This window comes from Actinia tenebrosa, unplaced genomic scaffold, assembly GCF_029948245.1.
Source record: "Actinia tenebrosa isolate PJP-AT-01 unplaced genomic scaffold, QUT_ActTen_1.0 PGA_scaffold12__29_contigs__length_12842862, whole genome shotgun sequence".
In the NCBI taxonomy this organism is placed as follows: domain Eukaryota; kingdom Metazoa; phylum Cnidaria; class Anthozoa; order Actiniaria; family Actiniidae; genus Actinia; species Actinia tenebrosa.
Genome location: NW_028292572.1, coordinates 2,564,404 through 2,587,211, shown reverse-complemented (window position 1 = coordinate 2,587,211; position 22,808 = coordinate 2,564,404). Strand labels below are relative to the sequence as shown.

The 22,808-nt window shown below is 38.9% G+C and overlaps 2 protein-coding genes across 3 annotated transcripts; both read left to right on the top strand.

The window, feature by feature from the left end:
* Positions 1–7,106: 7,106 nt before the first annotated feature.
* Positions 7,107–11,061, top strand: LOC116309092 (uncharacterized). Of its 2 annotated transcripts, XM_031719642.2 has the most exons (5): positions 7,107–7,452; positions 7,776–7,915; positions 8,316–9,628; positions 9,862–10,079; positions 10,157–11,061. In XM_031719642.2, the coding sequence occupies exons 1-3, from the start codon at positions 7,148–7,150 to the stop codon at positions 8,708–8,710; spliced, it is 840 nt and encodes a 279-aa protein (XP_031575502.2). In that variant the 5' UTR covers positions 7,107–7,147; the 3' UTR covers positions 8,711–9,628; positions 9,862–10,079; positions 10,157–11,061. The 2 variants fall into 2 exon arrangements, with proteins under 2 accessions (XP_031575502.2, XP_031575501.2); XM_031719641.2 differs by having other exon boundaries at positions 8,316–10,079.
* Positions 11,062–12,899: 1,838 nt separating this feature from the next.
* LOC148911945 (uncharacterized) lies at positions 12,900–17,494 on the top strand. The gene is made up of 5 exons (XM_089028366.1): positions 12,900–12,963; positions 13,061–13,198; positions 13,578–13,716; positions 14,197–14,441; positions 17,107–17,494. Exons 1-5 carry the CDS (start codon positions 12,900–12,902, stop codon positions 17,334–17,336), a joined length of 816 nt encoding a protein of 271 aa, XP_088884492.1. The 3' UTR covers positions 17,337–17,494.
* The last annotated feature ends 5,314 nt before the right edge of the window (positions 17,495–22,808 follow it).

Here is a 22,808-nt window from a genome sequence, read left to right as displayed (position 1 = left end):
ACTTCAAAACGCGGTGGATCTTCTTCACGCGTAAGCCGTGGCGCACATAGAACTGCAGGTTGCGGTAATGCACCACGTACTTCTTCTTGTCCATCAGGTTCATCGTTAGCTTCCTGTACGGTTTGTAGCCAGGGCACATTTCCCTCTGCAGCGGACTCAGCTGCTTAAATGGTATTTCTATTGCTTCTGATGCTAATGGGAACTCATCGTGCGCGTCGTGCAAGTGCTCTGGGTATTCCAAATCAACCTCCAGCACGTAACCTTTGTCGTCTTCTTTACCTACGTTTAGGTAAAACTCTATGGGCTTTATGTTGTCCCATTCGAAGTCGCGTACAGGTAAGTACTGCGACATTGCCCAACCGTAGAGGTTGTTTGCGTCTAAGTAGAAGATGTATGTGGTTGGCTTCTCCGGGTCGTACTCCACCGTGGGATTGTTCGCTTTTGCGTATCGTCTGCTGGGTCCGCAAACACCGCCGCGGATACCGTCTTCCATAAAGCGGTACATGTCGTATTCCGTTAGGAGATCCAGTTGCGCGTTCGTCTTCTTTAGCAGCGCACTCCAACTAAGCCCAGGAGCCGTGTAGAAGTTCGCTGGATCCAACCCGTAGTATTCCATAGCCATCTTTCTGAAGCTTTGGAAGACGTCCGCTAGTAGTACAACGTCCGATCTTAGGTAGATGTCGTGGTAGTCCCCCATATTCTCACAGGAGTACTTTTCCCACACATCTAACGCATGCTGGTACTCTTCGTCTTTTATACCAGACTCGTTTAGGGTGCTGTAGAATCTCTCTTTGGGTGGTAGGGGTTCTTCGAATCGCTCCCAGGAATCCATGTATTCGTATGGGTAGACTCCTTTCCTTTCCACGCCGTATTGACTGGAAATGGGGAACTCCGTGTTGTATTTAACCAAGTTTGCTAAGGAGTCCGCCATAAACTGCTGCGAATCTAAGAACTTTAGCTTGCCCACAGTTACGGACATGTACCTTTCTTTGTTGTTGGGTATGCACTTTACTTCGGAGCCGTCTGTTCCTTGTAAGAGTAAGTGACTGTCGTAACCCCTTAAATTGTGAAAGAATACGGGTATTTCCATTTCTGGATCTACTTTGAAGTTTATATTGCATTTCCAATGAGCCGCTCCTCTGTATTTACCCGTGATGTGGCAGTGATCTCTAACCTTATCCACATAGAAATCCTCAACGAATGCTTTATGACAATGAATGCAGTGGGTGGAAGGCTTGCTGGGCTTTTCCCCCTTCCTTGCATACCTGCCACATTTGAAATGAGCTTCTCCTAGATACTTTCCATCTTCGTCCCACGCTTTCTTTGCCCGTCTTCCAAACTGGAGAAGCGTATGTTGACAAATGTGGCATTTCTTTGCCTTGGTAAAAGCCTCCTGGTTCTCTTTGGTAAATACCATCTTCTTTGGGCGTCTTAATTGTTCTCTTATCTCTTCCTCCTCTTCTCGCAATGCTTCTAGAAACTCATTAGCTGCGTTCTTACCTCGGTAAATTACAGGAGGGTCGGCCTTACCATCTGATCTGACTACTATGTAACCAAAGGAGCAGATCTCGTGTAATCCCACCTTATTCGTGGCACCACTTTTCTGCTCTTCCTTAGTTATCAACGCTTCAAAGTCTGCATATATCACGTAAGGCACCTGCATCTGCTTTTGATGGTCTGAGTACGATAGGTTCTTATCTGTGGGCATCTGGATCCGTTGCGCCACTTCTTCGACTCCGCGACATATTTCGTCGTGATCCTTTAGAGCTTTAACGCTGGTAAACGATAATAAGCAGCAATCGCAGAAGTATTTCTTACCTTTGTGCTTGGTGTGTCTGTAAAACAGTCTGCTAACATGTTTAACCCACGAATAATGTCCGCCGTGGTAGAAAAGGTGTATTCGTTCTCCTTTACTCTTTGACAACACTAGTGGTACTATCGTTTGGTCTCTGACTCCATAAACGTTAATGGCTAGGTCATTTTCCTGCTCGAATATCGGTATGTCTGTCAGCTGCATTGGGAACTCCACGCCGTCCCACTCCAAATCGTCTGTTGGGTACTTGCTTGGTCTACATGGATCCTTATCTACTGGATACAGTGCGGATCGTATTGCCCACATAAAGCAGCGGTTGTCGTCATTCTTTACGTTAACGATTGCCTTCTTCCTTTCTACCCACACCGGCAGGGGCACGTAACTTCCTCCTCGTATTGGCACGTACCTTGCCATGCTAACCTCCATACCTTCTACCTCCTCCACTGTCCAACCTGATCCTTCTTTCGTGTAGTTAGACAGCGACTCCATTATTGCTTCTAAGGCTTCGCTGAGTGACCTATCCAGATTCGTGGACTCTAATATAACCAGTGACTTTGATCGCAGCATTGCTGTCGTCGTTACCTCATCTTTTGACAAACTTACTTCTACCATTATACTCGCTTTCAGGGCTCCTAATTCTTCTATACCTTTTCGAAGCGTTCTCTTGACCTTCCTTTCTGACTGACGCCAAAACTGTCTAACGTCAATCTCACCGTTACCGGGTATTGATACCGTTTCGAAATTGCTTTGGGATTCCATCTATATAATAGGAAATATCTTATACCTAATTCCAGACACTTTTCAGATCGTCGTAGTCATACTCACAATCCTGACAATGCCAAAACAATTTAACCTTAGTCTCAAACTTCTTACCACATCCACAATCATAGCTGCTCATACATTTCGTCTTCATCTTCAAATGCTTTTTCAAGTCCACTTCTTTCTTAAAAGTTCTCTTACATTCTTCGCACTCCATATATAGACTAACATATTTAACTACATAGACACGGGATGCGGGTAATCGCGGTACGAATCGAGGAATTCACTTTAGACGGGTAATCCTCCGGTGGTCGTTGCGCTGGAACCCCCATCCCCTATACTACTGCATCTCTCTGTTACTTAAAAGAAATAATCACTTTGGCCATAATGTTATATCTCTTATAAAAATAATTAATACATTATTGTTTTAAATCTAAGCAATATGAAACAAAGAATAGGAAAAAGTACTGTTAATACGGTGGGAATCGAACCCGCGTCCATCAACTTTAATTAGATAATTAATTCCAAAATACATAAGAAAAAAATAGTGCCTTCATGCCATACCCCTAGATTTCCACTGGGTCGTCGTACAGACGGAAGTGATCTTTAATTCCAAGCCATGAAAAAACAACTTAGTGGGTTATCATTTCTTTAAAGTATAGCGTTCCGCTATAGTGTAACGACGACAAAACTAATTTGTGTTGAATATAATACTGAAATCCTTTCTAAAAGAAAGTAAAAACTAAGAATACGCCTAATTTTCTTGAATAAATAAAAGTCGCTTATGAAAAAAATTGATAAATTATTTTTTCAAATCTAACTATAGGAAAAAAAGAAGAAGAAAAAAAGTACTGTTAATACGGTGGGAATCGAACCCGCGTCCACCAATTTTGATTAGATAATTAATTCCAAAATGCAGAAGAAAAGGATAGTGCTTTCATGCCATACCCCTAGACATCCGCTGGGCCATCGTATGGACTTCGGACATGACGGCGATTAAGTCCCTCTGCCCTTGGGTGTACGGATTACGCAGGTTAGTGTTCTAGCCGAAGCATCAGGGGAGAGACTAGCCGGCCCCCAGACCATATCTACAGCTAATCCCTTGCACTCTGCAACGCACTGGCACGTTGATTTCAAGTGGAAAATAATCTAGTCTGTCTGGTTCTTTGTTGTCATGGGTATTGTTGTGCTAATTTCCTGAAATCGTGGCCCAGTGGAAAAAATTTGGGCTTCCAAGACACTGAGTCAAGCACGTTTGAGGGAGATTAGTACTTGGATGGGTGACCTAAAATTTATAATTACCCAATTTGGTTTTTGAAATATTGTTTTATAAGTTATTTTTAAACATGCTTGAATAGATATAGACCTTATATTGATTTTCTTAACATCGAGGTGTTCATTTTACGTCATGATTTGTTGTTAAGTCAGCAGTCATAGTTTTGTCAGTAGTTTGAACTCATATATGTCTCATTTGTTATCTCGTGAGATCTGAAAGCTTTCTTCGCAAAACACAGTATTCTGTAAACTCCTATTTTGTCCACGAAGAGCGAGCGATAACACATGCATGATTAGCCATCGCAATTTTCAACCCCAGTTTCCACAGTCTCCGCAAACAACGCCTGGGACTATGACCCCCCATTTGGCGACCAAACACACACACAAAAAAACGGCATGCATTAAGACTCGGGCTTCGAGTAATAACAAATTTTGCGTTAAGTCTTCTTGTAAAACTTTATATTCATTTACTGAATTAGCTATTCGCCACCCTTCACTCTTCACCGTGTCGAGCCTTGATCGAAAAGTTGTCGCTTATAATACGTTTTACATTAAATGTTGCGACCTTAAGATGCCTTGTGATTTTAAACTAAAATAAGTTACATTTAATAATAATTAAGGTTTTTGGGCGATTTTCATCTAATTTCTTTTTCTATAACGAAGATTTGAATGTTTTAAAAGATCATTAGTACACTCAGTGAACCATTTCATTTTTCGGTCCGTACTGTAAGTTATGGACAGAAAATTGATCAATCATAGCGGCCCTCGGCCTTCGACCCTCTCCCCTCCATTTCCCCTCCCCCTCCCCTAGAATCAAGCTACGCAGGCTAGCGATACCGAATCTGGATCGCCTTGGTTAGACGCGAGCGCTCTCGCCGCTACGCCACCCATGCTTCCTTTTAGAGTGTTTGATAAAATTTATATATATTCTAATCTTTTGATAGCAATTTGAACTGACTGAACTGGTACAGATCTTAGCTTTCTAGTCGAGTACAAAACCTGGACCTTGAGTCCCGTTCCTCTTGGTCAGCATGACAACGCGCTTTTCACAGGAATCCCAAGCAAAGCAATTTCAATTTTGAAATTTACTTATTTTAATCTGTAATCTGAAGTTTCAACTCTGAAGTCTGAAATTATGAATAAGTGAATGACAATGAAGTCATTGGAACCTGGATGTAACTATAAAGTCGGATGATTCATATTCAACCAGAATTGGAAACTCGAAAAGAAAAAAGCTTGAGTTTGGCTAAATGTAAACATAAGGCTGGGCAGCGCTTGCTGAAGTCCGAAGTCTGAAATATCCTAAGTCTGAATATTCCCTCCAGGGCTTCCGTATTTTATAGATTATTGGGAAAAAAAATTTATTTCATTTTTGAAACCGGAGAACCTGGAGAAAACCCACGTAGCATAGGAGAGAACAACACATCAAACAAACTCAATCCACATGTGGCGACCGCAGGGCTCGAACCAGCGACCCGACCCGCTGGATTCACAACGGTGAAAGACGACGCGTTAGAGGCGAACGCCACCAATGCTACCTAGGTGTCGGAATTTGCGAAGGTTTTCAGCAGGTTACGGGATAACATTGCTCGTTTGTTAATTCATTAAATTTATTTTCGTTCAGTACACTAAGCCATATTATTGGAATTGTCAGCAAAAACGAGCGGGATCTGGGAACCCTCATTGCGGAGCTTACTTTAAGTTCAATGGGGACTTCAATGGGTTAAATCCGATAAAACATGTTTTAGTTTGTAGTTTGTGCCAAGTTACGACTAACGGACTAACTATAGTAAAGCTTAATTAAGATGACAATTCAAAATTCAAAAAAAGTCATTCTAAGCTGGAAATTACATTGATTTGGTTATATCTATATTTGAAGCACTTTGTCTCTGGCAAGTTTGTTTGTTAGTAATTCTCATCAGTCAAATGGAACGTGTTAGCGGTTTATGACGGAAAGAGATAAGAGCAAAATAAAAGACTTGGGAGATATGTTAAAACTCTGAATAACAATAGTACATACAAGTTGATAAGTTGCTGCTTGACAAATGAAATGAACTGAGTGAAAAACAACTAATCTGTTATCATCCTGTGTATCATGTTCTGGAGAGAATATATCAAGATTATTGATTTATTTCTTTTTGTTTTTGTTTTGTTTTAATTATTTGCTTGTTTAATAATTTATTTGTTTTCGTTTCGTATTGCTATTGTCTTTATTTAATTTACCCGCCCATAATTATAATAATGTCTTGTATACATTTTTTCTTGGGTTTATTCCCCCCTCCCCAAATATTTGAAATTATCAACATAATTCCGAAATAAATCCTGCAACTTGATTGGTTCCCTGCAGCAGTGATTTCAGCTTAAATTGCACGATTTTGCACATCATTTGATATGAACCAATCACAAGAGAGACATTTGTCATTTTCTAGCCAATTATATTAAGGAATCCATTTGAGTGTTGAGCTCGCCGTTTCTTGCGAAAAAAAGCCACGGCTCAAAAAAAAATAATTCTGAAGAACTATTTTGGGGGGAGGGTCACGATTTTTCGATCTCTATTTTGGGGAGGGCTAAAGAGTTTTGGAGTTGACTTTGGGGAGTGTCTTGAATTTATATCCCCCTGAAGCTAATTTTATATATAGCACCAAACTTCATTTTAATATTCATAAAGTGAATATTTTTTTAATTCTTCACATAACTCTAGTTTATCATCCTCATCATCATTATTGTCATCATCTTCATTTTCAACATCAACATTACTACAATCATCATTATCGCTACTGTTATCATCCTTATCACTCTTGCTGTATTCAACACTTTTGAGTAACCCTGATAATTGTTTTGCAACGATTGAAAGTAATGTTGAGTCAAACAATTGTTTGGCCCATTATCTCTCTCGTTTTTTTAAGCATAGCACATTTTTGTCATTTACATGTGCTCTTCTGCACGCAGTTCCTTCTTCTATCATAGGGGCAATAATCTCCAGCACCTCAGACAATCTCCGGTCTTTGCGAAGTTGTTTCCTCTTAAAAGCGCGGTGCTCGTTCTGCTTTTGTTGGTTCGTTATCCAATCGATTGCGATCCGTAAATAGCCGAAAATCCCGAGAAAAAGCCGAAATGTCGACGATTTCAAGAATGGACGCCATTAGGACGCCGTGCGGTCAAAACAAATGACGTAATCCATAGCAACGGCTTTTTGTACATGCGCAGTTCCTGCGTGTAACACGAACCACATACTCAAGCAGTGTTTTTGCGTGTCGCTTATGATACTTGAAATGACTTCGATTTCGTTGTGAAAAAGAAATGTTTCACAACAAAAAACGGTCTCTGTACGCTCATTCTTTACGTGGTGTCGGAACTGGTTCGCGACTAATAATTACAAATGAATATCTTACCAAGCAAGGTTTGAAAATCGAGAAAATGACGAAAGTTTTAAAATGGATAAATCAAGAGGGACGAGCATTTTATTCTTCTAAGGCCGTTGAAGAATTTATTCGATCAGAGCAGGAAGGAGAAATCCTCTCAGACGAATCAGACGCTGATTATTTACCCTCGGCAAGTAGTGATGACTGCCTTAGCTCCCCAGAGAAGTCCTTCAAGCAGAAACGGTAAGTTGCATGACTTCTTTGATTTGGTATGCTTTTGGTGATGCAAAATTTTTTGATTGTTACTTCTCTATATCTCTTATTTTGTCTTGTATAACAGGTTATAGTTACCTCATTTTTTTGTCAAAATTATGATAGACAAATTCAAAAATAACAGAGGAAAAATACCATAATTCCTGATATTGAAATCAGGGGCTGCAGAATATAGTTTATTTTTATATGACAGCTATCTTGCAATTAGGTGTATTTTTAAAATTTATTATTATATTTATGATTGCCCTGTTTATAACCATTTATATTCAAATGATCTATTCTAAATATTTTAGGCTCAAAGTCAATCAAGATGACAGTAAAATCTCAATTGAGCTTCCAGTAAAGTATCACATAGCAATGACATCTCAGTTAGAGGATTTTATAGAACAAATCAACAAGACACATTCCTGTACTGTGCTAACTGGATGCAAAGGTAAGTGATGTTTTTCTCTAATTAATCAGTAGCAAGGAGGGGCCTGAGGTTTTAGGTTAAACACCTAATGTAATATTTTTGGCAATGCTATGTCACTGTTTCATTAATATTATGACAGTACTACTCAGTTTTCATCACAGGCATATACCTCAAGCAAATAGTATACAAATTGTGATGTTCCGTAAATACTACTAGTGTTATTGTAATATCTATGTAATAGCTCTTTTATTTGTATTTATATGTTTCCATCTGTCATGTAAACACATTGTGAGCTTTGCCATCGTAAGTTATTTTATATAGCCCTAAAGATGGCCAATATTGGCCAAAAGCTTATCAATTAAAATGAGATTATAAATGTAGTGAATATGAAATCATAACTCATAACTTTTGTTTTAATCAGGAAAACTTGTACCAGTAAAGATCCAAGAGAAAGGCCTGGGAGGTGCAGTAAAGGTCAATTTTGCATGTTCTGGCTGTGGCAATGAAATTCACTATGCCAGTAGTCAGGTTGCATTATTACACCACAAACGAAACTGTGTGTCTCTGGAAACAGCCCTTTGCTTTCTTGTATATGGACAAGGTTACCATAACTATTACAAGGTTTTGAAGTTAGGTGTGGGTTTAGATGTTCTGGCAAGAATTAATTTCCAGAAAATTATTAAGTTGGCTTACCCACACATTAAAACTGTCTTGGATGGCATGTGTGAAAAAGCAAAGAGCAATATGCAGTCAAAGGCTTCTGAAGAACTAGGTACTTGGCAGCGTGCTGTGACAACTTCTGATGGATGTTGGTAAGGGGCTTTCATAGTCGATGCTGTACCTTTGTTATCCTTGATTTTATTTCTGGTGGAATTTTGTATTATGGTCATCTTTGTATGAGAGGGAAAAAGAGTGTTTGTAACACTGATTTATGGGAAGGCACTTCCAAAGCTGCCGAGGGCCACCTTGCCTATTTGCTTTTCACGGAGGCCAAAGAAGAGGGCCTCAACATTGCTTTAAATTGGCAGGATCAAGATTCAACTGCTGAAATATCATTTAGAAGTATTTTTCCTGATGGTGAGTTGAATCGTGTGGTGCTGTGTGGAGGTCATGTTGGACGTTCCCATGGGAACAATTTGAAGGAATACAAGGGGAAGAAAGTTGTTGACAAAGGCTTTATTGATAAGCACAAGAAAAACCACCCAGAAATTAGCAAAGCAAAATGCTGTTGTGAAGGTAAGAAACACTCCAAATCATGTGGGTGTCTTTCTGATGATTTCATTGCTGCTGGAAAACGAAATCATTTTTCTGCTCTAAAACAGAGTCACAATAGTTCAGAGGAATATTCCAGGCGTATGATAGCATTGGGAAGATAGCACTACAGAAATATACACCAGTGGATAAATAAGGATGGCGAAAATGAGGAGTGTGGATTTCATTCCCTGGTTATTTGCTCTTGTGGATCATGTGTAAGCAATGGAAGTGATGGTAATGACAGTAATGATGCTGGAAGCAGTGATGATGATGATGGCAGTGATGGCGATCATAATGTTAGTAATGATGATGGTGATAGTAATGATGAAAGTGATGATAATGGTGATATTAATGATGAAAGTGATGATGATGAAAGTGATGATGATGATAGTAATGATGATGGCAGTGATAATGAAGACAGCGATTATGATGACATTGATGATAGTGATGAAGATGAAGATCCTCAGTTGAAATGCCCTGGTAAGTCATATACGACTCGAAAGATTCTTCATTGTGAGCTTCATGCTCTGTTGTACGAGATTGAGTGTACCCGAATTTCTCAGAAAGCCAAATATATTGTGCATGAGGAAATGGGGAGATGACACTCAAGCATGCCTGAGAGCAAGTTTAATGTGTTGACTCGCTTTCGCACAAAGAATGTTAACTTACACCAATTACATTATTAATTTATTACACATGTTGGATTATGCCAGAGTAATATGACATTTATGTATAAAGAATATGGTCCGTCATATCACTGGATGAAGGAATAGTATGACCTGTTGCACCTCCCAACTCCTGATGGGTTGGAGGAAATATGGAGAATGGAAAATGAAAGGAGAATGAAGGGGCTTATCAAGAAAAGAACAGATGCAGCAAAATCTGCTAGAGCAAAGAAAAAGCAACAACTTCTTCAAGAGAGCAAACAAAGGTAAGAAACATTTAGAACCAGCATCTGTATATATAAAAAAAAAATTCAAACTGTTTATTTATTTTTGTTCACAATAGGAAAAAATTTGTTCAGAGACAAAAGATTGTGCATAACTATGGGGACCAAGGGGAAGATGTTGGGGAAGAAGAATTATTACAGGAGGTACAAAAGAACATTCGCAAGAACACTGGCACTCGGGAACAACCGAAAGCAACGATGCTCCCCGAGGAGCCAGAGTGAATATTGGTGGACAGCAATATAGATGCGGAAGTAAAAAACATTTGCGCATTTCCCACAGAACTTGTCCTTTGAATAAAAACAAAAATTCTTAATAGATACACTAAGACTGTAGATTATACAATTTTACAGAGAACTCACAAATTAATGAGACTGTATTGTGGACTGCTTTCTGTCATGTCCCTTACTGTAAAAAAGTAGTTACAAAAAAGTAGAAAGTGTCTTCTTTGCAGGATTGTATAATAAACTTATTATCCACCAAGCATATTTTAATTGTAACTGTATTTTGGTGAACCTTTTTATATCATTTTGTTATCTGTCTATCCAAGAAATGCAAAAGAAATAGGGAATGGAAATAGAAAGGGAGAAGTGAAGAGGAGCACAACTTTAGTAATAGGGACAAACTGCTGGTCATAGTAATCACAGTGGTTTATTATGTGTATATTTTTCCAGTAGTTACAAAATTAAATGTTTCTATATAGTGTGCTTAACATTAGTATATGAAATGAATAAACATGAATGCTATGAAGTTCTCAAATCAAAAGGATTTATTATTGGTATAAAGTTTTCCGGTGGTTACAAATTATACTTATTTTGCTGGATAGTAGCATCAAAAGAAAGAATTGCAGACTTATTTCATTACTAAAATTTGAAAAAAAAAAGAAACAGTAGAAGCCTTTTTATTTCATAGTACATCATTTTAAAAGCATTCAAAGGATAATCTTTTGCGTTAGATATTTACATACAAAATATTGCTAGGTATTTGATCATAATCGATTTACAGACAAATTAAAAAAATTAAAAAATACACATGTCTTCCATTAAATTTGAAAGTGAACATAAGATTATTTAAACCATCTACTTCTTTGTGGCAGGCCTTTTGGCTCTGGAAAAATTTTCTAGTTTGACATGGTACACCTATAAAACAATTTTGAGGAAGAATATATTTATTTCCACAGTTACATGTATGTCTTGTTCTGGGAACACAATACGGAGAGAAATTGATTATTTTCATGTAAGTGGATGCCATTGAATACTATTACCATTTGAGGATATGTGATGAATTTATGACATACCCTTGACCCCGTAGGATCTGGATAGTCCGCTAGGTTACCAGGGACCATTGCTCTTATGACTTGCTTCACACAGTCTGGATAGACGTTTGTTGGTTTCTGCGTGGTTCCAGCGACCACGTATTCCCCGATCCTGCTTCCAAACTAGAGAATTAAATAACATCTATCACGTCCTAAAATACATATGCCCAATTTTTCAGATATAGAGAACAATATTATTTTAAAGAAAATTTCACGTCTGAATACTCGCACGTGTTACTACGGCGTAATAGTGATTGAATATTCCGAGTCATACACAACTAGCTAGCAGTACCGTCTAGTAAAAATTCTTCAAAATTCTAAAACTAAATAAAATACTAGTTACTTACCCACATGAGGCACCAAAGCCGTCGGTAAATGCGGCTTCTCATTTTCTCGCTGCTCTCCCCGCTTTTGATAGAGAATCCTTTGAGCAACCGCACTAGACCCTCGGGTATCACAAGTCTAAAACGTTTTAAAAATTTTGATTATTATAACGGTACAACGAAAGTTGAAAATATTCAATAGAAAAGTACTTACCCTTCTCTTTCAAATTCGTTGACGAAAACCAACAACGCATTCTCTTTAGAAGTCATATTTTGAGACAAAGTTCAAAGCAACAAGCTTCAATCAGCAAGCGAGAAGAGCAGCGAACAAGAAGAGAGGTGTGAAGTTTTCACGTGCAAGGTCATAACAACAACGTCTTCTCATAGGTTCTTTTTATCATGTGACACATCAAACAACTACTAGGTTCGTGTTACTGCGTGTAAAACAAGACCTCACTAGACTAACTTATATCTCTGATACGCATGCTCATTGCAATTGCATGGTATCTTATTTCAATATGGCGACCCAAAATGGCGGTCTTAGTTACGACAAATTTGTTGTTTTTTTTATGCCGTTTCTCAAAAAAAAAGTAAGACCTTATAGGACATAATTGTTAAGATATCATATATAAAATGGTCTGAGTGAAAAAAATCAAGTGTATTTTATCCATATCAACCACTTTAACTGCTCTGCCCTTACAATTTATACAAAAACAATGAACATGAAAGGCTCTGCGCTCGTTGCAATGGCAAAGTGAAGAAATGAAGTTGCTCCCGCCTGCAACTTCGTCAGCCATCTTTGTTTTGCTAGAGGACTGGGTTGGGTCCCAAATTCATGTGTATGGCCGCGGAGGGCTGTGTTCCATAAAGCGAGCCAGCCAATCATATTGATAAATAGAATAGAACTGAAAAGCGCGGGAAAATGTGCCAATAGAAATCGTTGTAAAACACATATAAAATATGTTTTCTTGCACATGCTTGACCAGGCCAGCTCGAGCAAGTTCGGGTGAAAGTACGGTAATGGCGAGTGTGAAGCAAGGAAACGTTGCCTATCCAAACATTTCTCTCTTGGAAGACACCGATCTTGAATCCGCGAGCTCGGAGAGCGATGACTCATTTTTAAGCCAATAGTGAATACAATACCAGAACGTAAGCGGCAAAACGATATGATCCTAGAACCGCCCAAAAATGACCCAAAGCACACAAGTACTCTAGAAAAGAATGCATCAGGTAAATTCAGGTTCATTCGAGTTTAAGTCTAACATATTGGTAACTGTGACTAATTTTTTTCTATGGATTTTTTTTTTCAAAGAGTGAAGTGTTAAAGAATTGAGTGCTTGGGCAAAAAACGCATTTGACGAAGACATCGGTGAGAAGTTTGTGGCCGAAGAAATTGATGGTAGCATTTTGTTCTCGTCAACAATAATGAGCACAGATTCTATGGAAAAACTGCGTCTCCTCACTATTCATAGAAATTAATAGAAAAGCTAAAACAGCTGAAAGGTAAGCAAAGTTCTCTTACAGTCGTTCGTTTGTGACCCAAATACCAATGTTGCAATTTGATCAGGCAATGTTCCAACTTTCGATGGGAATTGAAAATTTCAATTTTCAAATTTATGTTGGTTTTTTCAAGCCTAAAATTTGTATTTAATCTACAATTTAGCTCGAAAATGGCGCCTATGAAAATGAAATAAATTAGTTCCAAATTCTATTCATCGTAAGTTGCTTGACCTGGTTTCCCGCCAAAATCATAGCTAGCAAACTTGAAAGGTTATCGTAGCGCCATTTTTAAAATGTTTTTACAGTTTTTTTAAATTAAAATCCCTGACTGGTTTTTTTCCCAGGTGAGTGCTCGTCTCAAAGTCCGGCTGGAGAGACCCCACTAGCTTCAAACTCTGTCGAATTTTCATCCTTGGATCGCCTCCTGACAAATCAGGAGAAAGACACCCTTAATAAAAGTGATAGATCACTCTATAACACAAAGTAAGTCCTTTTCAATATGAGAGTCAAAACTAACTTTACTTCATTGTATAGCTTTCTATAAAAAAATTAATAAATAAATAGATAAATAAAAAGTGCAGTTGTTGTTGAAGACAAGTAGCTCAGTTTCGCATTTGAAGGCTGTGTTGAATTTCATAGAATATTTGCTTGCTGCTAATTGCGTGCCTGTTCTCTATTTGTTTCTTCTTATTTATGCACCTATCAATGTTAGTCTCATGGTTGGGGTATACGGGCAAAGGGTGGAAATTTGAAAAAAAAAAGCTTTAAAGAAATTCAAATGCCCTAGGGTAGATAAGCAGTTGCTGATCAAGTAACATGAAAAATAGAAGGATGAAGAAATTATTGTTGACTAAATTTCTGGGTTTCTGATCAAATTCCTGACCCAGGGGCACCTGTTTGCTTTCCCCTCCCACAGGGCGTACATTGATATTAGCATTATTAATTTACTTTTTTTTTAATTAGAAAGAGAAAAATAACAACGTACATCAAAAGTGTGTGGCCAACAAATTTACCACCACCAAAGTTCCGCAACAACCAAGAAAATAGTCAGAAACTAATGAAAGTAGTGGAGGAACTGTCTTCTAAAGATGAATTCACATTTAAAAGATTGGGGCTTGCAAGAAATGTCATTGCTCAGTTGATAAGGAAACATATGGATGAGAGAAGAAGAATACAAGCAGACCTCGGGCACAACATATTTCTGACAAGTGGAACCTAAGATTTGACTGATTTTGATGAAGCAGAAAACAGTACTCCTGTGGCTCCACCCGCATCAAAAAAAAAAAAGCAAACAAAGCAGCAGTTAGAAATGATTACAAAGGTGAGGGCCATTTAATTTGTTAGCCATTTTGACTGTTTTTAAGCCAACACTTGTGTAGTGTTCCCAACATTAGTGTGAAGGCATTAAACCTGTGAAAAGATATAAGACCAGTACACCTTAGCAGATCCTAATTCTGATGTTCTTTTCTAATTATCAACTACATGTTCACAAGTAGAGAAATCGTTGTCTGCTAAGGTATATTTGTTTATCCCATTTCATTGGACCAATATTAGTGACTTCACTCTAATTTTTTATTTCACAGGTTTACTTAATGCCTTCACTGTATTGAGGTTGAATATTTTATTGTATTTATTTATTGTATTTTTTTTCCATTGCAGAGCTGACTTTAAGTTCTGCTTTGGTGGTTTTGTCTTGCCACAGGTCACTGCATAAATAAGGTCTTGGCTGAAGGACTCGAGTAACATCTTTACTCGTGCAGAGGGATTCGTCATGTCAGGATTAGATGTCAGAAGTCCCATCAAAAAGCGGCGAAGACACTCTGGCACAGGAAACTGATCAATGGATAAATCAGATGGGAGAATAGGCCATGGCGTTGTCCACTTTATATCTAAGATCGCCTTTCGCAAGTGTCCAGCGCTCTGATCAACGATGCTCTGCAATTCTGATGCTTTGGACTTCAGGCTCTTTAGTTCCTTTTCGATGCTTATCATCTTTTTCACTGTTTCCTTTACATTCAGGTTTGCAGGCATAACCAGTAGCTTTCCTTTCTCATCTGGGAAAATTTCTAACGTGGAACCGAACTCTGACTCCAGTTTCCTTCTCATGTGTTTCTTGGTCGATTCTTTAAGTGGTTCTTTACTTCTGGATTGAAGAAAGGACTCAAGCTTCTTTGTTAAATCGATCATAGTTACCACGACTTGCGAATCTAAAACATCACTTCTAATAAGACGAAACAATTCTAAGAAAGCGTCATATTCGGCATCATCATCATCGGTCTCATTTTTCTCTAGGTGTGGCTGTTGAGTGGGCCTGGTGTAGTCACGGCAACAGGATCTATGGTAATGCGCTTCTGCTGCGACGATGTCTCTACTTGTAATAGCCAGGATCTTCTCGTCACATCTCACGGTAGCTATCTTGCGCAGCGTCTGGTCCACTCTTAACTGAGTAGCTCTGACAAGCTTCTCTAGTCTTCGGTTTACATACTTGGGTCTCTCACAGAAAATGCATTCCTGTTGGTAGACCCGGGTTGAGGAGGATGCACTTCTTTTTCTTGGTGTTTGAATTGAAGCTTCATCTTCATAGATTTCCTCTTCCAGGACTTGTTTTCTTTTAAGCGACTCCAAATCTCTCTTGATGGTAAATGCACTGCGACATTTCCTATGATAATATATTTCGGGTACAACCCCTTCACGGGTATTTCTTGCGATTTCAAGGAGCGCATCATGTTTTCGAATCTTAGCAGCTTCTAGCAGCGTTGCCCACGAATCGAAACTTTCAGGGGTAACCAAATGGTCATCATCGAATTTCAAGCTTTTGTAATGAATAATGCAAACTTTTTCCTTTGCATCCATCCATACGGTTGCTGATAAAGGCTGTTTGAATAGAATAACAAAGATAAAGTCTATTTCAACAGACCTATAAGCCTATAGCTCTATAAATCTTTAGTTTTCTAGGATTTTTTGAAGTGACTAATTGATTGTGTGACTGAGAAAATATCAATTCAATTGAAGTCAAGGACAAAATACAGCATATTTACAAGTGTAATCGCCCTTACGGTTCAAAACACCAAACTAAATTCTATTACTCAATGTTTATCTTTGCTCAAATGCCGGGGCGGCCATTTTAAAAACTTACAGATATCAAAGAGACGAAATTATTGGCATTAAAACTCTGATTAGGAAGATTAATAAGAAAATAAGATTCTTCTGAAGGTAAAAATTTATCTTTTTAGTTTAAAAAGTTCATTTTGAAGTGCAACGACCACCTAAAACCATAATTTTACGAGATCTAAAACTTACCTCAAGATAAAGTTCACTGGACGATGTCACCAGCACGTACTGTGGGCTCAACCACACAGGCGGCCCATGAAACAAGAATCTAATACTGGGCTTTTGTCATTTATTTCCATTAATCCCAAACGATTTTTTTTTTTTTTTTTTTTTTGCTGCTGGTGGTGGTGCTTATTCTGTTATTATTGTTATTTCTGTTATCATTGTTATTTCGAAAACTGCATCCCAAATTTGTGTCTCGATTTTCTCTTTCCCTACCCCTCCCCTGAGGATAAAGATGGCAGGCTAACATTTTCAAACATAATTCTGTGCCCTGAGACTGAAGTTTTAAAAAATAAATGCTTGCAAACTATAATGTAAAATGTTTTTGGGATATTTCTCGTGCAATTAAGGAGCAATACGCAAGTTTCCATAAGGGGACATTGTGACCCACCCCTTCCCCCCTAAAAACACAGAAGATGACACTTTGGTCAATGCTATCACACGTATTTATGAACAACAGGTAAAATACATCAAGAAAAACCACAACTGCCTTTTTCCATTAAAATGGTACTGACAACCCCCCCTGGCTTATACACTAAACAATCATGTTATGTTACTTGGAAAAGGTCAGTATTCAATACATTAAACTAGAGCAGGAATTAAAACCACTTGCAAAAACACTTGGCTTGTCTGGACTACGAAATAAGGACAAAAACCATTTCATGAAATGTATTTGTAGTAGGCTTCTTGAGAAAGGGTTAGTTAAGGTGAATAAACCACTAAACAGTGTTACCAGCAGGGAGGATGTTACAGTTGAGAACAAGAAGTGACCAAGTTGACTGCTTGTATCTAAAGACACATCTAATCATTTGTTGTTGTTTTATTGCCCGCACTTAAAAAATAAGGATAAGATAGGTTTGAACTAGTTCATCAACACAGTTTAATTCTAGTTGCCTTATTGGAAAAAAAATGAGTGGTTATCATATTAAGATAGTATGTGTACAAGGAGGATAAAAGTTCAAATTTTATTTACATGTAATTTTTTTAAACTAAAGAATGGTATGCATGGGATCAGGTGTACTTAACTAAGGCTTTGTATATTAAGAAACTTGATATAAGTTGTATATTTGCTGAGAGTTGAGATGAAAAATGTTTCATTAACTGAATACTATCTGTGTTATTATTTTATTCTTACATGATAAAATATAGTTTGTTCTGCGATGTGAAACATTAGAGTTAAGTCAAAGTCTGAGAATTAGGTGTATCACTACAGCTTATCAGTATTCCTTTATTTCGTGACTTCACTTAATTCTACTGTAGTGTAACAGCAAATCCAATCTTTTAAAATAGAATTTCCAGATTTTAATTTTCCCGTCCAGCCATGGGATTTGGCAAATCCAATCTTGGTGATAAGAAATTCCAAATCTTTTGTTTTTCCAATCCAGCCATGGGATTTGCCAAATCCAATCTTGGTAATAAGAAATTTAAAATCTGTTGTTTTTCCAATCCAGGCATTGGATTTGGCAAATCCAATCTTGGTGATTAGAAATTCCAGATCTGTTAAGTTTCCAATCCAGGCATGGGATTTGACAAATCCAATCTTGGTGATTAGAAATTCCAGATCTGTTAAGTTTCCAATCCAGCCATGGGATTTGACAAATCCAATCTTGGTGATTAGAAATTCCAGATCTGTTAAGTTTCCAGTCGAGCCATGGGATTTGTAAGATCGGAAAGATTGATTTGCAAGATCGCTTTAAGAAATTAATGACGTTTTGTTGGTAATCAAACAATGAAATGTGATTAAAAATGCAAAAAGAAAGACAATAAAAAGAAAGAAAGAAAAAAAAGAGAACGAAATATTTGCTTCTATAATAATGCACGAGAAAGACTGGTACATTACACAGAAGCCTTAACGCCCTCACTTGGGTCCGCCATCTTCTTTTCTTAATAGTTGAAAGATTTGTTTTAGTTGGAATTTGTAAAGAAAGTACATAAAAAAGAGTTTATGCCATCTGTTTACCAGACTTCTAAAGATCTCATTTCGGTATGGAATCAGCTTTGGACTGAGAAAATAATAAAAAAGCACGAGCGATATCTCTATGTGGCCTGTAAGTACCCGATTCGTTAAGTATATAAATTAAACATACGACAACAGAAGATTTGCAATAAACCTTAGTCTAAGATATAATTTGAGTTACCTTAAATTATTTGTGCATAGTGGAAATAAGTAAAGAACGTGATCTTGACGAATGAAGTTGGAAATGACAGATGACACACGAGGAGTTTCTTCTTTTGGTCCTGTAAGTATGATATAGTGAGCAGTGGATACATGTTGCTACAAAATATACTTACATGTGCTTCTCCTTGCAAATAATTATACAAATGGAAAAAATCAGAATAGTTAATTTCGGACCTGCTTTTTCAGTTGACAATGTCGATGTCTAGTAATGCAAGTACCTCAGAAAGTCAATCAGACGTAGAAAAACCACCTGAACCCAATGACTGGAAAAAATGTGCAATTTGTCAACGAAACAAAGATGAATCATTGCAGTGTCCCGCTGAATCCAAACGTCAGTCGGACTTTGGTGCTGGCTACAAGACTTTAGCGGAAAACATTACAAGAATGATAGAATTAGATTGTTTGCCATCTTATATGGATCCTGTGAAACTCGATGAGGGTTGTGGCATCGAGATTACTCTTATGCGAAATAAAGCCCGATGGCATTAGAGCTCTTCCTTGCAGTTCAATAGAACCAAGGTAAGGCGGGCAAAGAAACGAGCTTTAAAGCAAGACCAATCAGTAGGAGGAAAGTACACAAGATCAAGTGCTACGCTGACAGTCAGCAAATCCAGTGATGTCTGCTTTATTTGTGAAGAATTTGGTTCTCGAAGTAATTGTCTTCATAAAGTTTTCGACCCTTCGCTTGGATGCCAGAGTTCGCGAATGTGCGTACACATTGCAGGATGAAAAACTCTTGGCAAAACTAAGCGAGGGAGACTTGGTGGCTCTAGAAGCGTCCTATCATGCCTCTTGTCTGACTTCTCTTTACAAGAAAGCAAACAATGCAAGGGAAAAAGCCCAAGAGGATGTCAATATCCAAAGACCAGATGGCATCGTACTAGCAGAACTTGTGGCTTCCATAGAAGAACAACGAACCGATTCTGAAAAAGACCTTCCAGTGTTCCGACTTGCTGAACTGGCTACAAAGTACACGATGCGCATGAAACAGTTATACGCTGACACAACTCAACGTGTTAACACATCCCGCCTGAAGGAGCGCATTCTTTGTCAGATCCCAGATCTTAATGCATACAAACAAAGAAGAGATATCTACCTGTCATTTAGAAGCGATTTAGCTGCGACCTTACAGAGAGCCCACAGTACATGTGATGAGGATGCCATCCATCTAGCTAAAGCTGCAAGTATTCTACGGAAAGACATGCAAGCCATGCATTATTCTTTCGATGGTTCTTTTGATCATGACTGCCAGGAAATCTCTGTACCAGAGTCTTTAGTGTCGTTGATCAACATGATTCTCTATGGTCCAAATATTGAATCGCAAGCCAGCAGTTTCGGTAAATTTCAAGCCAGCCTTTCGATTTCCCAATTAATCCAATTTAACAGCTATCTTGGAAACAGGCGTCGAAGTGGAAACGCAAAGCGGGAGCGACGAAATAAAGATCATGGAACGCCAGTCCCATTATATGTCGGATTCTCAATTCACGCGAAGACTCGCAGTCGTGACTTGATAGAAACCATGCACAGTATGGGGCTGTCTGTTTCATATGATAGAGTCCTTGCCATCTCCACTGATTTACACCAGTTACCCTAGAAAGCAATGTTCCTCCACCTGATTACCAACACCAACGAGAGCCAGTGAGGGAAACTACAGGTAACCTGGTTAGTAAGGAAAACGGTTGGCTTCAAAATGCCAGTAACATTGTTAACAGTTTATCTGATAGTGCTCATTCAACAAACGAACAGTCCAGACAGTCAGGCCCATCTGCCATCAGCGCATTATTACCCCTCTTTCCTGACGAAGCAAAGTCAGCTGCAATGATAAAGCATGCGATGGATGTTATAAAATCTTGCATCAACTACTTGAATCCTGGACAAGTTCCAGTCATCGCCATGGACCAACCATTGTACACTATCGCGAAGCAAATCCAATGGAAATGGAATAATCTTTATGGAGAAACAAAGTTCGTGATAATATTTGGTGGCCTCCATATTGAGATGGCGTTCTTGAAGTTACTCGGTGGGTGGCTGGAAAGGAGCGGATGGACAACTGCATTGACGGACGCAGAAATAGTTTCAGCGGGAACAGCAAATTCATTCCTGAAGGCGTCAAGTGTTACGCGAACAAGGCGGGCACATCAAATCACAGAGGTCAGCTTGTATATCCTACTTCAACGTGCATATGCCAAGTACCCAGAGCACGCGAGCGCAAATGAAAGCCCTGCACTTTCATTTGATGAATGGTGTGAGAAACAGTCAGTGCCGCAGTTCTATTACTGGTACGTTACTATGCAGCTTCAACTTTTACTACTGGTGTTCCTGAGATCAATTCCCACATCCAATTTCAAGGAGTACACCGATTCTCTTTCTAAAATAATTCCCTGGCTTTTTGCTATGAACCACATCAACTATGAACGCTGGCTCCCTGTTCACAGTACAAAAATCATCCAGGAACTTTTCGAGTATGGCCATCGACCAGGCTCATGAGCAAAATAATGCCATCGTAAAAGGAGAAGGCGGAGCAGTTGGTCTAACTGAAAACCCCAACGCTCTTCGACGCTGGATGGTGGCAGGTCCTGAGCTAGCAAGACTTGTGAATGAATTTGAAGCTGATATGAATAGAGAAGCAAACCATCACATGCCAGCCACATCACATCATGAAGTACACAAGAGTTTTCAGACGTCATTTTTAGTAGATGTTAAAGCCCTTGTAAATACTATGGAAGAGCTAGGAAATCCTTTTTTGGAAGACAGCCAAGATCTTATCGCCTTAGACACAAAAGAAATTCCCGGACGTGAAGCTGTGTCAATGTTGATGAAGGCAGAAGCTACTGGTCAAGAACAAAGCCAGGCTTACATATCTGAGTGTTTGGTGAACCGAAAAAAGTCAATGTATGAACCAATCAAGAGAAACAAGATCTACTTGTTTAATACCCCAGCACCAAAGACGTCCAAAGCATCTCAAAAAGTCTCATCTCCCAAGAGTAACTGCTCCCTTTTATCCAGATTGTATATTTCATGCCAGTCAAGGGACGGTGATCTGGATAAGTTTTTCCAGCATGAAAACCAGCGATGTCCACCAGCGTTATCTAACCTCGGAAAACTACGACTTCCAAGAAACAAATCAGAATTGGTAGAATGTCTTCAGTCTCACACAAGTCCACAGAGCACAATCCCAATGAGTGTCGACGTTATCATAATTGACAGCGCAGCTCTGGTGAACATGATCAAACATGATCAAACCTAGTGCACAGAAGACGTTTCACCAATATGCCACAGAATCTTTCTTGCCGTATGTCGAAACACAACTCAGCAAATATCAGCGTGTTAACGTCGTATGGGATGAGTATATAGAAAACAGCCTGAAACAAACGACTAGATGTGATCGCGGAACTGGTGTCCGACAACGTGTTGAAGCAAACAGCCAACTTCCTCGCAGCTGGAAAGATTTTCTTCGGGTGGATGATAACAAGCGAGAACTTTTCAAGTTTTTAGCCGGACACATTGCGTCTCTTGATACCGATAAACTGGTTGTTACAACGTATGGCAAAGAAGTACGGTGCACTGCTGCTTGTGATACTAACAACTTATCTCTATGCTCCCACGAAGAGGCAGACAGCAGAATGATTTTGCATCTTGCTGACGCAGTTGAAGAGGGCTATCACAATATCGTAATCCGCACTGTCGACACAGATGTGCTTGTATTGGTCACTGCAGCTTACCATAATCTTCAAACAGAGGAGAGTACACTAGAGCTCTGGGTTGCTTTTGGTACGGGGACACAGCTGCGATACATCGCTGCCCACGAGATAGCCATTGCCCTAGGAAAGGAACGTTCTTTTGCACTCCCGTTTTTCCATGCCTTTACAGGATGTGACACTGTTTCCTGTTTTGGTGGGAGGGGAAAGAAGACAGCAGCTGAAACGTGGAAGCTATATCCGGAAGTAACAGATGCTTTCCTTGCGTTGTCTTATTGTCCAGAGGATGTCAGTGAGCCATGCATGGAACGTCTGGAGAGATTTGTCATTCTCATGCACGATCGTACAAGTAACAAGACTGACAT

Excerpts from the sequence above, each read along its gene's own strand:
- LOC116309092 (XM_031719642.2), top strand. The coding sequence starts at position 7,148 with ATGTTTCACAACAAAAAACGGTCTCTGTACGCTCATTCTTTACGTGGT. Across the intron at positions 7,453-7,775 it reads AAGTCCTTCAAGCAGAAACG|GCTCAAAGTCAATCAAGATG; the intron begins GTAAGTTGCATG and ends TAAATATTTTAG. Across the intron at positions 7,916-8,315 it reads TGTGCTAACTGGATGCAAAG|GAAAACTTGTACCAGTAAAG; the intron begins GTAAGTGATGTT and ends TGTTTTAATCAG.
- LOC148911945 (XM_089028366.1), top strand. The coding sequence starts at position 12,900 with ATGATCCTAGAACCGCCCAAAAATGACCCAAAGCACACAAGTACTCTA. Across the intron at positions 12,964-13,060 it reads TCTAGAAAAGAATGCATCAG|AATTGAGTGCTTGGGCAAAA; the intron begins GTAAATTCAGGT and ends GAAGTGTTAAAG. Across the intron at positions 14,442-17,106 it reads GCACAACATATTTCTGACAA|CAATCATGTTATGTTACTTG; the intron begins GTGGAACCTAAG and ends TTATACACTAAA.